This window comes from Lissotriton vulgaris, chromosome 2_1, assembly GCF_964263255.1.
Source record: "Lissotriton vulgaris chromosome 2_1, aLisVul1.2, whole genome shotgun sequence".
Taxonomy (NCBI): Eukaryota; Metazoa; Chordata; class Amphibia; order Caudata; family Salamandridae; genus Lissotriton; species Lissotriton vulgaris.
Genome location: NC_141687.1, coordinates 1,722,373,325 through 1,722,387,402, shown reverse-complemented (window position 1 = coordinate 1,722,387,402; position 14,078 = coordinate 1,722,373,325). Strand labels below are relative to the sequence as shown.

The window sequence follows — 14,078 nt, the reverse complement described above, 5'->3', positions numbered from 1 at the left end:
TCCTGTGGATGTGTTTGCATCATTGTGGTATTGCACAAATGCTTCTCTACGTGCATGCGTCTTCACTGGTTGACTGCACACATACTTGAGATATGCATGGGTTCTCTCTCTTTCTCCTCGTCCCTCTTTGCGTTTTGTCTCCTAGCCTATCAGAAAGTTCTTCATCCCCCCTCAGAATCCCAACCACCCTTTTCCCCCCCGCCCTCAGGTGACCTTGGATGCTGATGCCTGTAGAAACACGAGGCAAGGCAACAATCTCCAGCCAATGCAGGGGATGTCGCCTAATCCAAAGACGCAGACCCTGCCATCCAAGAACAAGCTGGCCGAGAAGCCTATCCAGTCAACCAAATCCAACCCGCTTCCTGCCAGTCGCTCCAATGCCTCGCCTTCACGGAGCACGCCCTCGCAAAATGCACATAACCGTCTGCCTGCCAACACAGCAAACTTCAGCCCCAAAATTACTGTTCCAGCGGCGCACACTAGCCCCATGTCTCCGATTCGGTTATCACCTTATAGTAATGATGGGCATACCAAATCTATTCCTACAATACAGGTCACCCCTCACCATTCTCCAAGGGGAAGTCCCCTTCCCACTCCCAAAGGGACACCAGTGCACACACCCAAGGAAAGCCCGGCAGGCACGCCGAACCCAACACCACCTTCCAGTCCAAGCATCGGAGGCATGCCATGGAGGACGCGACTCAACTCCATCAAGAACAGCTTCCTTGGGTCACCACGCTTCCACCGCCGGAAATTACAGGGTAAGTTTGAAATTGCGGTGTAAGTCTTGCCTTTATTGCTTCAATGCTATGTCAGGTGTTTCAGGAAAAATCATCAGACAAACTGAGTGAAGGAGATAATGGGCAGAAGTTGTGGGGTTCAAGTTTGTGCGCAAGTAAGATCAACAAAGGGATGGGGCTCGAATTGATGATATTGGTACGTTTGATGAGGTCAAGAGAACGGAGTCAAAAGGAGAGACTTGTATGTTTTGGACTTTAGTAAGAGGAGCACGTGGAGGAAGGGTGAGTCATGTATGGATGGAGATGAAGTGACTTGTGTCTGTGAAAAGTTGAACGAGACTTGTAAATTACTCAACTTGAATAAAGTTAACTCCCCTGGCTCCATTTCTGTTACATAAGAATATCTTTCCCTGTCCAGACGACATATTGATCAGTATATTGTGCAATGGAGCCTCAAGCAATTTAGGCAACATCCTTGTCTCCTGTGCCACTGTTACATTAAATTGAAATGTTGTAAACAAAAACAAAAATTCATTGAATTTCTGGGAAGATCCTCACTAGTTTTTTTTTACAGTTTCACAGGCCTTTCTTCTGATTCCTCTTTATTCTCCTCCTGCACGTAATTGTCAAAGCGTAATTATCTTCCCATGCTCTAAATCAAAACATATTCTTCACAGGATACTTTTTCCAGAAGATTTTGGAGCCAACCCTCGTTTTGAAATTGCAGATAGCTAGCAATCTGCAAGAAAGGCACGTCGTGAACTGTGAATGAATGACCCTCATTTTGTATGCTGTCTTCCAGAGAAAGGGTGATATGTTTATAACATAGGACGGCGTGGCAAAGGGAATGGGGCGCACAGATGTGGAGGTGCAGGGGTGACAGGTTTAGCCCTGTTATCTGGCTGCTAAACAGGTCGATGCAAAGCTACAAAAAGTGGAGTGAGGCATCTGGAAACTTATATGAAAGGGAAGGATAACTAACATCCTTAAGGTGTCTTAGTTCATTCCATATCTACATTATTCATTTAAATAATTTAAGCTTTTGACTTGAACTTACTAAGAAGCATTGGAATATCAAACCCATAGATCCGGAGGCACACGCCGGGTGCCTCCGGCTAATATCTTGCATGGCATAGTGGTGTCTATGTTTGAACCTGGTTACTCTGTATTTGTATGGTCCTATGCGCGTGAGATTGGACCAGGAACCCTTAGGTTTCGAGAAAGACAAGAATAGAGGTTGGTTGCTCGGTAGTCGAAGGTCTTCAAAATGATATGCATTAGTGCGAATCCTGGGCGTTCTCCTGGTAGAACTCCTGCATTTTCATTTTTTTACCTCTGTGGTAGTTCACTCTGAAATTGGCTCCAAACAGGAACTGAGCTCGGAGGAGGCGTACCCGCCGAACGCGCTGGAGAAGCCAACACACGGCTTCAAATACTTTGATTATTGGACCCGAACCGGACATCCACGAATCTCTTAAAAGATAGAGCATTTTTCTGATAAAGATAATCACATACGTAAGGAACTTTATCGGGTCACCTCCGAGCCTATTACAATACGACTTTACTTTATTTATAAACAAGACTATAGATTGCTGCTGGACGCACACGAACCAGCTCTACTAGGTCACGGGCCCGGCTGGGTCGGAATTATCACCAGCTAAGCGACCTTTTTGACGTTGATACGGCCTTCTAGCCCTGATGAATCGCGAAGGCGATGAAACACGTGTCGGCTGGCTGTAATCTCCATTAAAGACTCCAAGAATCACTCATCTTTGGATCTCTTGTTACTTCTGTCATAATTGGTTTTTGAGATTTGTAAATTGTTACTGAACAATCTGTATACTCGTATGAGAGTGCTCCGGCAACTTGTATAGCATATAGCAGTAGTTGTTTCTACTCTAGTGAGTGGTTTAGGTTTGTCCACTCGCCGAACAGCACCTAGGATATTCATAATATACAGAATCATATGCGTACAAACTGGCAGTGCGTCCACCTACAACTGAGTCAAAAACCTTCCCTTTTCTTGGCATAATAGTAACTACCTCAAAGAAGGCCAATGGAGGAAATGGAGGGGCATATTCACAAGGAAATGCTGAAGCGTGGCGTTAAGCAAACATTGCTTTCGCCACACTTTGCCATTCTGAAAATGCAGGAATGCACCAGATTCACAAGAATGCAGTGAACTCCCGCGATTCTCCTAGTGCTGGCACTAAATGTAACTGCTAACACAGGCACCCTTGCACCAAAGTGCAAAAGTGCTTGCACTGGGGGGGGAATGATTGTTTATATGTAGGAAAGTGTCCCTTCCTGCACATAAACAATCCAGAATGGCAAATTGTAACTTCTATGTGTGCTGCATTGAGCAGCACACACATTTGTTGCAAATCGTCATTTTTTAAATGATTGCTTATGTGCAGGAAGGGACACCTTAATGCACTTGAACAATCATTCATGGCGATTTGCTATTTCTATGTGTGCTGCCCAATGCAGCACACATAGAAACAGCAACAACATGGAGAAATTAAGCATGTCTCCTCTTTTCTTCAGGTTTTCCTTGGTCTTAATTTTTGCACTACCTCCTATTTATGCCACCCTTGTAAATAGGGGGCAGTATCACAATCAATGGGTGTTGCCGCAGAACACCCACTGCAACACCCTTTGCCTGCCCCTTTCACGCTAAGTGTAGCGTGAAAGGGACCTTATTTACAATGCGGCATTAAACCACGTGAAGTGGCTTAACCCCGGTTTGTAAATAAGGAAAAGGATTTATCGCCATAAGAACATCATAAAAAGTGACGTTCCTGTTGTGATATGGGCTTGTAAATATGCCCTGAAGTTTGCAGCAATGCTTAGCTTCTGGCACTAAACATGCCTGAAGCTATGTTGACATGGTCAAATGATTCTAAAATAGCCTCTTAGGAGTCTCCTGTCAAAGTTGCAGGACGCTATATCAAGGTTGTTGATATCAACCTGCAATAAGTAATATTACATCCACCACATTGACCTACCACTACTTTGTAAGCTATGGACATGCTTATTATTCCTAACTCTATTCGTAGGTATCTTGGGAGTTAAGTATTAGTGGAATAGTAATTGTATGCATGCCTTACAATAAATTGTTAGTTTTTTTTGTAGTGGATGCAATATTATTTCCATGTGATATAGCGAATGAATTATAGTGAATTCATCTCCCAATGAAGAGTCCAATAGTGACAAAAAAATCCTGTCCAAACAATTTGGGAATAAGTTTCCTAAACGCAAATCGTGGACTGGCCCAATAGAGATTTCCTCACCCCAGTGCCTGTCTCCTCAAAATGCTGCTTCTTCTGGTGACTGAACATGTTTTGGAGATCGCTTGCTATCCCTCCTCGCCTCCTCCGCTCACAGTGTCTCTCAATGCCACACACTGCCAACCAATGGACATTGTGTTTCACCTTCTGAAATGCCCGGCTCCTTCCTGAATTTAATAAAAACTGGTGTCAACCATATCACTTGGGGAAATAATTGTTGGCTAGCACCTATCCTATTTTCTTACTCTTATAGTTATTAGGGAGCTCCCCAGGTCAAGGAAATCTTGGAAAACAAGTTAAATTACTTAAACCTATCAAGTCGAGCTGCATTGTCCCCCTTATGTGACACCTGAGCTTTCTTATGTGATACCTGAGCTTCTTGAAGGGAATGATGTGTTCTCTCAAGTGGAATTTGTGATAAGTAGGCAGTAGGCTGATCTACTTGGTGCCAGCCCCACATAAAGAGGTAGATGCCCTGTGCCTCCCACATGTGTAGTATGCATTGACAAAGTAAGGCTGTGAGGACCAGGGGTAATATACACCTTTGCAGCAGCAACCTTTTTAACCAGACACAAAATTGTTGTATAGATTGTGGCCTACCGCTGAACTGGCTCGCTTTGGACCTGTTCTGACGCCCTGCCCAGTAGCGAACTTTGAAGTGTTAAAGTGGTGGGGTGTAACATAGGAATGAATGGAAGTTTGCATGTGCAATTTGTGAGTACCAATAGGTACTCGCAAATTGTTCATGCAATTTCAAGGGTGTCAAAAGGACACCCTGTTGCACCCCTGAAATTGATCTTTGCACATGTTGCGCCCACACATGCCCTTTGCTTTGTGTGTGTAACCTACAACTTTGAAAAATGCACTTTAGTGCATTTTTCAAAGTTTTTGCAAATTACCATCAAGTACAAATTGATGGTAATTGGGGCCCCCTATTAGAAAAATCGCAATTTGCGAATTCATCATGCATTGCATTTAAGGAATCACAATTTGCATTTCCTTGTATGCAATCGCAATTTAAGAAATCTCAATAGTTTGCGATGTCTTAAATTGCGAGAGGCTGACAGGTTGATGCTTCAAATAAGCCCTTTTTGCCGGCGCAAACAGAGGATTTTTGTGAATCGCACAATTTGCGCTCGCAAACATTGTTGATGCATGTTCCTGAGTGTTTCTCTGAGCAAAACATCTTTAGTCTTTCCTCACTCTAAAATATTGTGCTTGCTAGCTAGGAATATAAGTAATAATTATACTCCTCACCACTTTAATGCATCACCAGCCACCACTAGCAGTGTCTGTGTTGGTGGCCTAGATCTTGCACTGGATCTCAGCGATCCCTAGTGTAACATGGGACCAAAGGGTTAGCAGTGTAAGAGGTAATACCATTGTAGGGATTAGGTGACTGAGCCCTTCTTAACCCCCACCCTCTCCAAAACGCCTGTAACTTTGAGAAAGCTACACATGGCTCAGAAAGCTGGACATATTATACCCTATTGCTGTGACAAAGCAGAGGTGCCTTATCTGTTACCAGCTCAAACTGAACAGCTTGGACTTAGACTCCTCTCTACATCGGAGGAGCTCCCAGTGTATGATGGGCTAATGCACTAAAGTAGTCCCACCCACTCCTCAGAAGAAATAAGGAGCATTGCTGTGGCCAGAGACCCAGAGTAATCTTGTGTCTCCTGCCTCGTGTGTATGAAGTGGGAGAGATAGTTGGAAGAGAGCCATCATTAACCCAAATAGTATGAGCTGGCAGGACACTCAGTCTTTCAGATTTTTCCCCAGACTGTTACAGTCCAAGGGACAACCAGCACTTTTTTAAGGAGAGTGCGCTTTGTTCCACACTAACCAAAACATAGGTTAGTCCGCCTGTAATGGAAAAATTGCCTCCCAAGACTTGGTGATGCTCCTGGTAGATGGGGACAAGCATTGGGCTGTGCATGCGAACAGCCTCTGCGTCGACGTCGAAGGTTGATGTGTCGTTTCCGACCGGTGCAGTGATGACGATGTATCGGTTTTGTAGCAAAACAGCTGCAGCATTCACTTCTGAGACCCAGGACTTGGAGGGGGCACCTCAGGGAAGGGTAGGACTCACAGAAGGCACAGTCCAGCAGCTCCAGCAGGACCCTCCGCATAGTTAAAAAAACATTCAGATGGATCCCACCAAAATCCAGAAAAATGGTCACGCTTGACCTCATCAGCGGCGATTAGGACTACGACAATGCTCTCTACGCCGGAATCAACAAGAAACTACTTCACAAGTTCCAGACCATCCAGAATGCCGCAGCCAGATTAGTCCTAGACATAACCCGCCACCACCACATCACCCAACACCTCCGCGATCTACACTGGCTCCCCATCAAAAGAAGAACAACCTTCAAGCTCCTCACCCATGATTACAAGTCCCTCCACAACATCGGTCTAGCATACCTAAATAACCTTCTCTCCTTCCACGCACCCAAGGGACACCTCTGATCAGCTGACCTCTCTCTGGCCACCAGCACACACATCTGTAAGACCAGAATGGGAGGGAAGTCTTTCTCCTACCTTGTAGCCAAGGCCTGGAACGAACTACCCTTCCCCCTTCGCCTATGGCAAACTCCCACACTGCCTCAGTTTGGATACTTTCGCTATCCTGACCTGGCTCTTCGGTTGACCCCAGCACGGTACGGAGTCATCCCCCCCCCTTAGTGCCTTGAGACCCTCTCAGGTGAGTAGCTGCCCTTTATAAACCCCTGATTGATTGTAGTAAGTTTTTTGTGTCCCTGAGACTGCAGAAAACATGAGGCAAGTCAGCAAGCCCTTGTAGATCACTTGGAGGGAAGGCAGAGTCCAGCTCTCCTTCAGCAGAGTCAGGAAGCAACAGGCAGCAGGGCAACAAGCAAAACAGCAGTGCTTCCAGCAAAGCAATCCAGTTGAGCCCTTTGGGCAGCACAGCAAACCTTCTGACAGAGGTTCAGTTAAAGATCAACAAGTGTCTGTTTTTAGGGGGTCAGAGACCCAATACTTATACCCCAAAGTGCCTGGGGAGTGACTTCATCTCACTGAAGTGCACAAGGATCCCTTTCAACCCAGTCCTGTCTGCCAGGCTAAATTAGTGCTTTATGTGTGGATATTACGCTACCTATTGAAGTGTAAGTGTCAACCCCTCCCATTACTCAATGCCCAGAATGCAGATAAATGCAGATGAGTCCTCAGAATGCAGATGAGCCTCACCTTCCTGTGTTTGTGGCTGTCTGTAAGTAATGCACAAAATGTAGCTGTCACCCACCCCAGACGTGTATTGGAAAGAGACGGTCAGGCACAAAGAGCAGTAAGCACAAAGAAATGTCCACTCTCTAAAAGTGGCATTTCTAAAACTGTAATGTTAAATACAATATCACCAGTCAGCAGGATTTATCATTTCAATTCCAAACATATGAAACATGAAAAAGCTACTCCTCTCTTTAAAAGTGTATTAAGGAATTCCCAATGCTAGCCTGTGAGAGGAGTAGGCCTACCAGTAGGGAAAAACTAAATAGTCTGTTTGTCACTACCAGGATATGCAAATCAGAAAGGTACCTGTCCTACCTTTTACGTACATATAACCCTGCCCTTAGTGTTACTTAGGGCCTACCTTAGAGGTGACTTATATGTTGTGGATTTTAAGGCTTGGCCATTGGTTTGAAATGCCAAGTAGAAGTGGCAGTAAACTACACACACAGTCTCTTCAGTGGCAGGCCTGATACAGGTTTGAAATGCTTCATCTGTGTGTGGCACAATTAGTGCTGCAGGCCCACTAGTAGAATTTGAAGCACATGCCCTGGGTATATGGTATACCACTTTACAAGGGACTTACCAGTATCAAATATGTAAATTAGTTATACACCAATGCCATCATGTTTAGGGGAGAAGCATATGCACTTTAGCACTGGTTAGCAGTGGTAAAATTCTCAGAGTCCTAAGGCCAACAAAAAGAGTTCAGTAAAAAGAGGAGGAGGAAGGAAAAACGTTTGGGGTGACCCTTCAGAGAGGGCCATTTTCCAACAAGAAGGAAAACAGCATAATATCAATTAAGTTATTGTGATGATTGACTTGTTCTTTTGCTGCAAATACATAATATTCACTACCTGATTACAAACTATGTCCTATAAAATGGACAATCCCTATCTTCCCATCAAAACGGTTACCTTTCGCTATCCTGCAACCACGAAGGAGGTGGGCGGTCCATGCACATATTGCAATATGGCACCAATGCAATATTGAAATTAGCACCCTAATGCTGGTCAACTTTTAACTGCACGTTATGCCTTTATGGCTCAGGGTGCTTTTGCCTGAAAATGGTGATCACTAATATTCTGCTGATTTAGAAAGAAAATAACCTGTCACTCCCCAGCTCCTACTATTTCATTTCATTGCTGAATTCTATTTGAAACGTTTTTGCAAAACGTATGAACACCCGTATATGGTGTTGGGTTGATGCCATTTCTTTCCTTCATCCCATAAAAGCAGGTTTCAGACAATCACATAAATGTCACAGTCAATTTTATTTTCTATCCTTCCTATTAATCAGGTACTGAAGTACTTGTGAAGGTTTCTGTTATGCCACCTTTATCTATTTCACTTACCCCTTTGATATAACTGCTTGAGCATGATCCTTGAAGAATCTTTTTCATCTGAGTATGCCAAAGTATTTGCTTACTTTTTATTTTATCGCACTGGGTCTCATGGCGGACTGTGTGACTAGTCAATGCCTCAACCTCAGTGAAGCCATGCTTGGAAGATGGACTGTGACTGATGGCACCACTCTTGATTAGTCTATTCATCAGCAGTCCCCTCATGTTATATCAATGGCACCAATCTGATTCTGCACCTGGGAGTGAGGCAGCTAGCCCCTTGAAGCAGGTCAATGATACTGCATTACTAACCCAAACCCTAAGTTGTCTCCAAGTTCAGCCTCACTTGTTGCCTAATGTTCAATATTTAAAATATTGAAAACTAGGTTCACTCTTGAACCAGCTATATAAATATTTATTTGATCATTTAATTCTGAAATTGTCTTAAAAATAACATTTTGACTATCTTATTATTTCTATATCAGCCATAGCGCACTTTATGGAGGAATGACTAGATCCCCCGATTAGCTTGTACCCTGGAAAGGTAATACACTGAGGACAAGACTACCACAGAGATTATTTTTTAGCCTTGTTTTGGGATGACCCAGTGAGGTGAATTGAGTGGATTTATGTTAAACATTGTTAAATCTGTATGCAGAATTGTAATTTCTTACTTATGTTTGATCATTATTCTTAAAAGGCAATATAAAGCTGCCCTCAGGGCACTCTAGGTGTTCCATTCCGTCACCCCTAGGGAATCCGCTTAGTTGGACGCATGCAAGCATGGAATTTTTATCCGTTTCATTTTCTTCTAATTTGCCCCAGAGCATACTTTTTAAACCTAGAAAAAAACATTAACTTAGTTTTAGACAAAATAAAACCCAGGCCACTACATATACATGTACAGTCCCTGCAAACCGTCTCTGCAGTCGCTCGTGCTGCTGAACGTGGGTGTGCCTCTCCGTGGGATCCTAGTGCTTTCTTCAGGGACGCTTGACGCCAGTCTCTTCACCTCGCCGGACCCGCTTCGCGGGTCCCGCAGCGCCTGGCTACCTGGGGCTGCCGGTTGTAGTGAATACACGGCTGAGGAGCGGGCAGGCAGAGGAGCCGGCGGGGCTGCGAGCACAGGCAGGGACTCCAGCATCCAGGAGCCCCTGCGCGCCCATTGCTTACACCTGGGCTGCTCTCCCCGCTGGCCACACCCCCCTGTCCACCAACCACCGTCTGGCACTGATAGGGAATAAAACGGACTGAGACTCCCGCGTCGCGGGAGCGCGCGGGAGGGCGCCGGGAGAAGCCCGGGACAAGGGCGGGACCGTCTGTGGCCGTCAGGGGCCGAAGGAGGCCGGACTGGGCCACCCCTCTTACCAGCGCCATACATAATCCATCCCAGTAAGTGACATAGACACTCTTGCATTGTTTTGTGATCAATATGGCAACGACTACAAATACAAGCTCTGTAAACAGCCACTTGATGACTCTTCCAACAGAGTCTGGTCCACTGGCAATCGGACCCTTAGACAAATTCTTTTTTAATCGCTCCTTGACAATAGACAAAGAGCTAACTCTGGCAGAGAAGCGCGCAGAGCGTAGATTATCTATAGAAATACTCAAGAATTCCACGGACAAGTTTCCAAATCCAGCCTACCCCACTTTGGTAACCCCCTTATCATCAGTGAACCTCCCAGTTACATACGAACACTTTGAGGTTCAGGCAGATAAAACAAATAAGTGTGTTGTGACAGATTCAAATAATCCATGTGGTAGTAAATCCCAATCAACATTGCACCCTGACTCTGGTCCCCAGGTTACACTGGCCCATTCTAAAACCGGGTTCAAAAGGAAACGACCAGCTTCCGTAAAAAAATGCCAAAAGGTGGTCAGACCCCCACAAAAACTCAGGAAGCTACATAAACTCGTGAACATTGGAAAGGTTGTTATAGAAAAAGTTCAAAGTACAGAAAGTGTAATACCAACTATTCTTGTATCTTTGGATAGCCAAGATATAGTGGACAATTCTTGTACTGTTTCCCATGTATCAAGTAAAGAAAATGCTGAATCACTTGCAAATGTGCTCCCAGAATTGGAAAAATTGTTTAGACTACTACTTACCCCTATTGAGGATAGAATTGCCAAGCTTCAGATAGGCTAAACCATTTCGAGCAGATAACATTAGACAATTTCTATTCTACAAAATCCCTGATTAAAGCAAATAGGGTGGAAGCGAACACAAACCCTCTGGTCGTTAACAACCCTCATGTCCAGGACAAGGGAAGTAATCCCCGAAATCGCTCTCCTTTACCTCCCAAACAAAGCAAACCACCTGCTAAAGCTACTGTAAAAACTTCAGATAGGGCTGAGAGAGCGACCGCCGGTTCTGAACCATCTCAGTCGACTACAACACATCTCACACAGCCCATAATACCCCAGACACAAAATCCACCGGCCGCTGTGAATGCTGAGGCTACATTGTGTCAACAAGTGGGTAAAGTACCAACACCAGTAAATGTAACCAATAACACACAGATAGCTCCAAACATCCCGGGGGGAGGAAATAGGCCTAACGTATGCCCGTCGGCAGGTAAATCTTTAGCATCGTCCCAAGCAAATAATAAACTACAGGTGCAGAAGCCTGCCCACCAACGCGTTCCCCAAGTTCTCAAATCTATCCCACCGCCCTTGACAAAGCCACCCCACAGAAAACCCCCAATTAATCTCACCCCAGACTCCTTCCCCTATGTGGCAGTTCTTATCAATGTACCACCGTTACCCCCAGGACAGAGAGAACATTTCCAGATGCTTAAAAACAAGACCATGCACTGGTTAAAGGAAAACCGTCCTCTGCCTGGTGATATTGACGGGCTAATAATAGGGGCAAGGAGAATAGATTGGATGGGATATACACCAAAAACCCTGGGGGGGGATTGTATTGTGGTTAATTTCCAAGACCCAAGGGTGGTGGGATGGATAACAAGGCAGGGATGGGGAACAAATAAGGGTGGTATTGGTATTGTGGACCTTACCTTTTTTTACCCCCGACCCTCAAGTGTAACTACAAGTCTACTGAATGAACCCTTAATCCCCCCCCACTGTATCATGGCCGGTCAATCCTTTACCACCTCCCCCTGCTGGTTATGACCATACCTTACATACAAATTACAACACCTATGTAGGATGGCAGGATCCGGGATGGAGGTATTGACATGCTGGTATAGATAGCACAGGTGGGATTACAAACGAACCAGATATTGAGACGGGGGGTTTGGCTGAAGAAGGTGGTTTAAGACTGGGAATACTAAACACAAATGTCATATACCCAGTAACAGATGACTTAACTGTCGATCCAATAGATGATTTAGAAAGGCTGACTAGTCCTATGGAAAGCCCAATGTCAGCCCAAGTATTCCCATTTGTTAAAGCTCGGGACGGGACAAATGCCGACATTGGTACACTTTTATCTTGGAATGTCGCCGGATTGGCTAGCAAGTTGGATTCCCAATCCTGGGTGAATTTTATAAGTGGTTTTGACATTTGTTGTTTCCAAGAAACCTGGGCTTGTGATCCCCTCTTTTGCCTAGGTTACCTGAATTATTGTATACCAGCTTCAAAAGGGGGAAGAGGGCGGCCCAAGGGAGGCTTAACTGTCTGGGTTAGACAGGATCTGCATATTAACATCAAAATGCTGGACCTGGGAAATATTGATCTGCAAGCATTAAGAATCTCCGTAGCCAAGGGCCAACCAATAGATTTATACAATGTTTATGTGAGAGGTAACAATGTAACCAATCTACCCACTATTGAGTTGTTGTCTGCTGCCATGGAGGCCAATTCCCAGGAAAGTGCAATGATAATTGTTGGGGACCTAAACAGGACTTTTGAACCCTTAAACTGTACAAATGACCTCCTGGAGAGTGAAGAGGACAATCTCTGGGGAGTACCATCTCTAAGCCTAAAACCTGTGAAGCGATGGACAAAAGAGATTTTATTACTAAACGGAATTTGTATGGAACATGGTTTAAGAGCACTGAATGGGAGGACACTTGGGGATAAGGAGGGCTGCTACACTTTTGACAATGGTATCAATAGGAGCAGAATTGACTATATACTGTGTAGTCTCCAGCTGTGGAATGGGGTTGTTGATATGGCTGTTAGGCCCCGGGTTGAAAGCGACCACAACCCCCTATGTGTGACCCATAGGTGGTGGAATACTGGTTCAGGAAACCCTATTGAGACACACGGTGAAACCCCTATTATAAGTAACGATGAGCGAAGGTTAAAATGGCCCAAGGTACTGGCAAACGAGGCCACTATGATATACATTAATAACGAGGTTGATAGTGCAATTTCCGCAATTGAAGCAGCAGTTCCAGTGGTTCCAGGGGACAGTGGCATCACTGAAATCCACAATAAGTTATTCTCCCTTTTAAGACCATGTTTTTTCATTAAAAAAAGGAAAGGGAAGGTAGCTAAGGCAGCGGGCAGGTGGTTTGATAATCACTGTAGAACAGCACGACTAGACCTGGGACACGCCATAAGGAATAGGGACCGTGCTGCAGTGATAAAGAATAGGAAACTGTACAAATTAGCCATCTATCGCGCCAAAAAGAAATGGGACGAAGACCATTGGGCCGAATTAAAAGAAGCCTCTGATAACAAAGACTCAATGTTATTCTGGAAAATTATCAAGTGGGGTAGTGGAGTGGGTCCAGCAAAGCCTGACAATAATGTACCAGTGGAAGCTTGGGTCGATTATTTTGGACCACAGTATGCGGAAAGTAACAAACCCGTGGCAGCCGACAACATAATACCGGTTTATGCAACCGAAGATCTATTCTCCCTTAGAGAAGCGGAAATTGCCATCTGTTCCGCGAAATGTGGGAGGGCGCCAGGTCCAGATGGTATTCCCCCTGATATTTTCAAACACGACGTGACTAGATGGGCGAGATACACCCTCCTTGTAGCAAACGCCCTAGCAAAGGGGGCAGTGGTCCCAGACATTTGGAAGGGTGCAACCATTATCCCCATCCACAAGAAGGGTGATCGCTCATTGCCTGCTAATTATAGGCCTATAAGTTTAATAGCCACTATACAGAAAGTTGTTGGGAGAATGGTAACAAACCAGCTAATGGACTGGGTAGAAGACAATAATGCCCTCTCCCCATACCAAGCGGGATTTAGGCGAGCAACTAGTACCATTGACCAGGTCTTCCGCTTCACCATATTGCGGTGGAAGACCGTTGTACTGGGAAGGGCTGCTTGTATGTCGCGTTTGTCGACCTGCGGGCGGCGTTCGATCTAGTCCCCCGGCACAAGCTATGGTCGGTTCTCCAAAAGCTGGGGATTCCTGCAGATCTGCTAACATTAATCATGCGACTGCACGAATCCAACTTCGCTAGAGTCCAGTGGGGTGGAAGTAGGGAGACAACAGCGGATTTCCCTGTGGAAAGGGGTGTTCG

General features: G+C 45.1%; 1 protein-coding gene across 1 annotated transcript in view; it reads left to right on the top strand.

Moving 5' to 3' along the window:
* BRSK2 (BR serine/threonine kinase 2) overlaps positions 1–14,078 on the top strand; it is a 683,888-nt gene that overhangs the window by 588,301 nt on the left and 81,509 nt on the right. Inside the window, exon 16 of the mRNA XM_086957728.1 lies at positions 554–761. Within this exon, the coding sequence (XP_086813854.1) occupies positions 554–761 (208 nt within the window). The remainder of the gene's footprint in view (positions 1–553; positions 762–14,078) is intronic.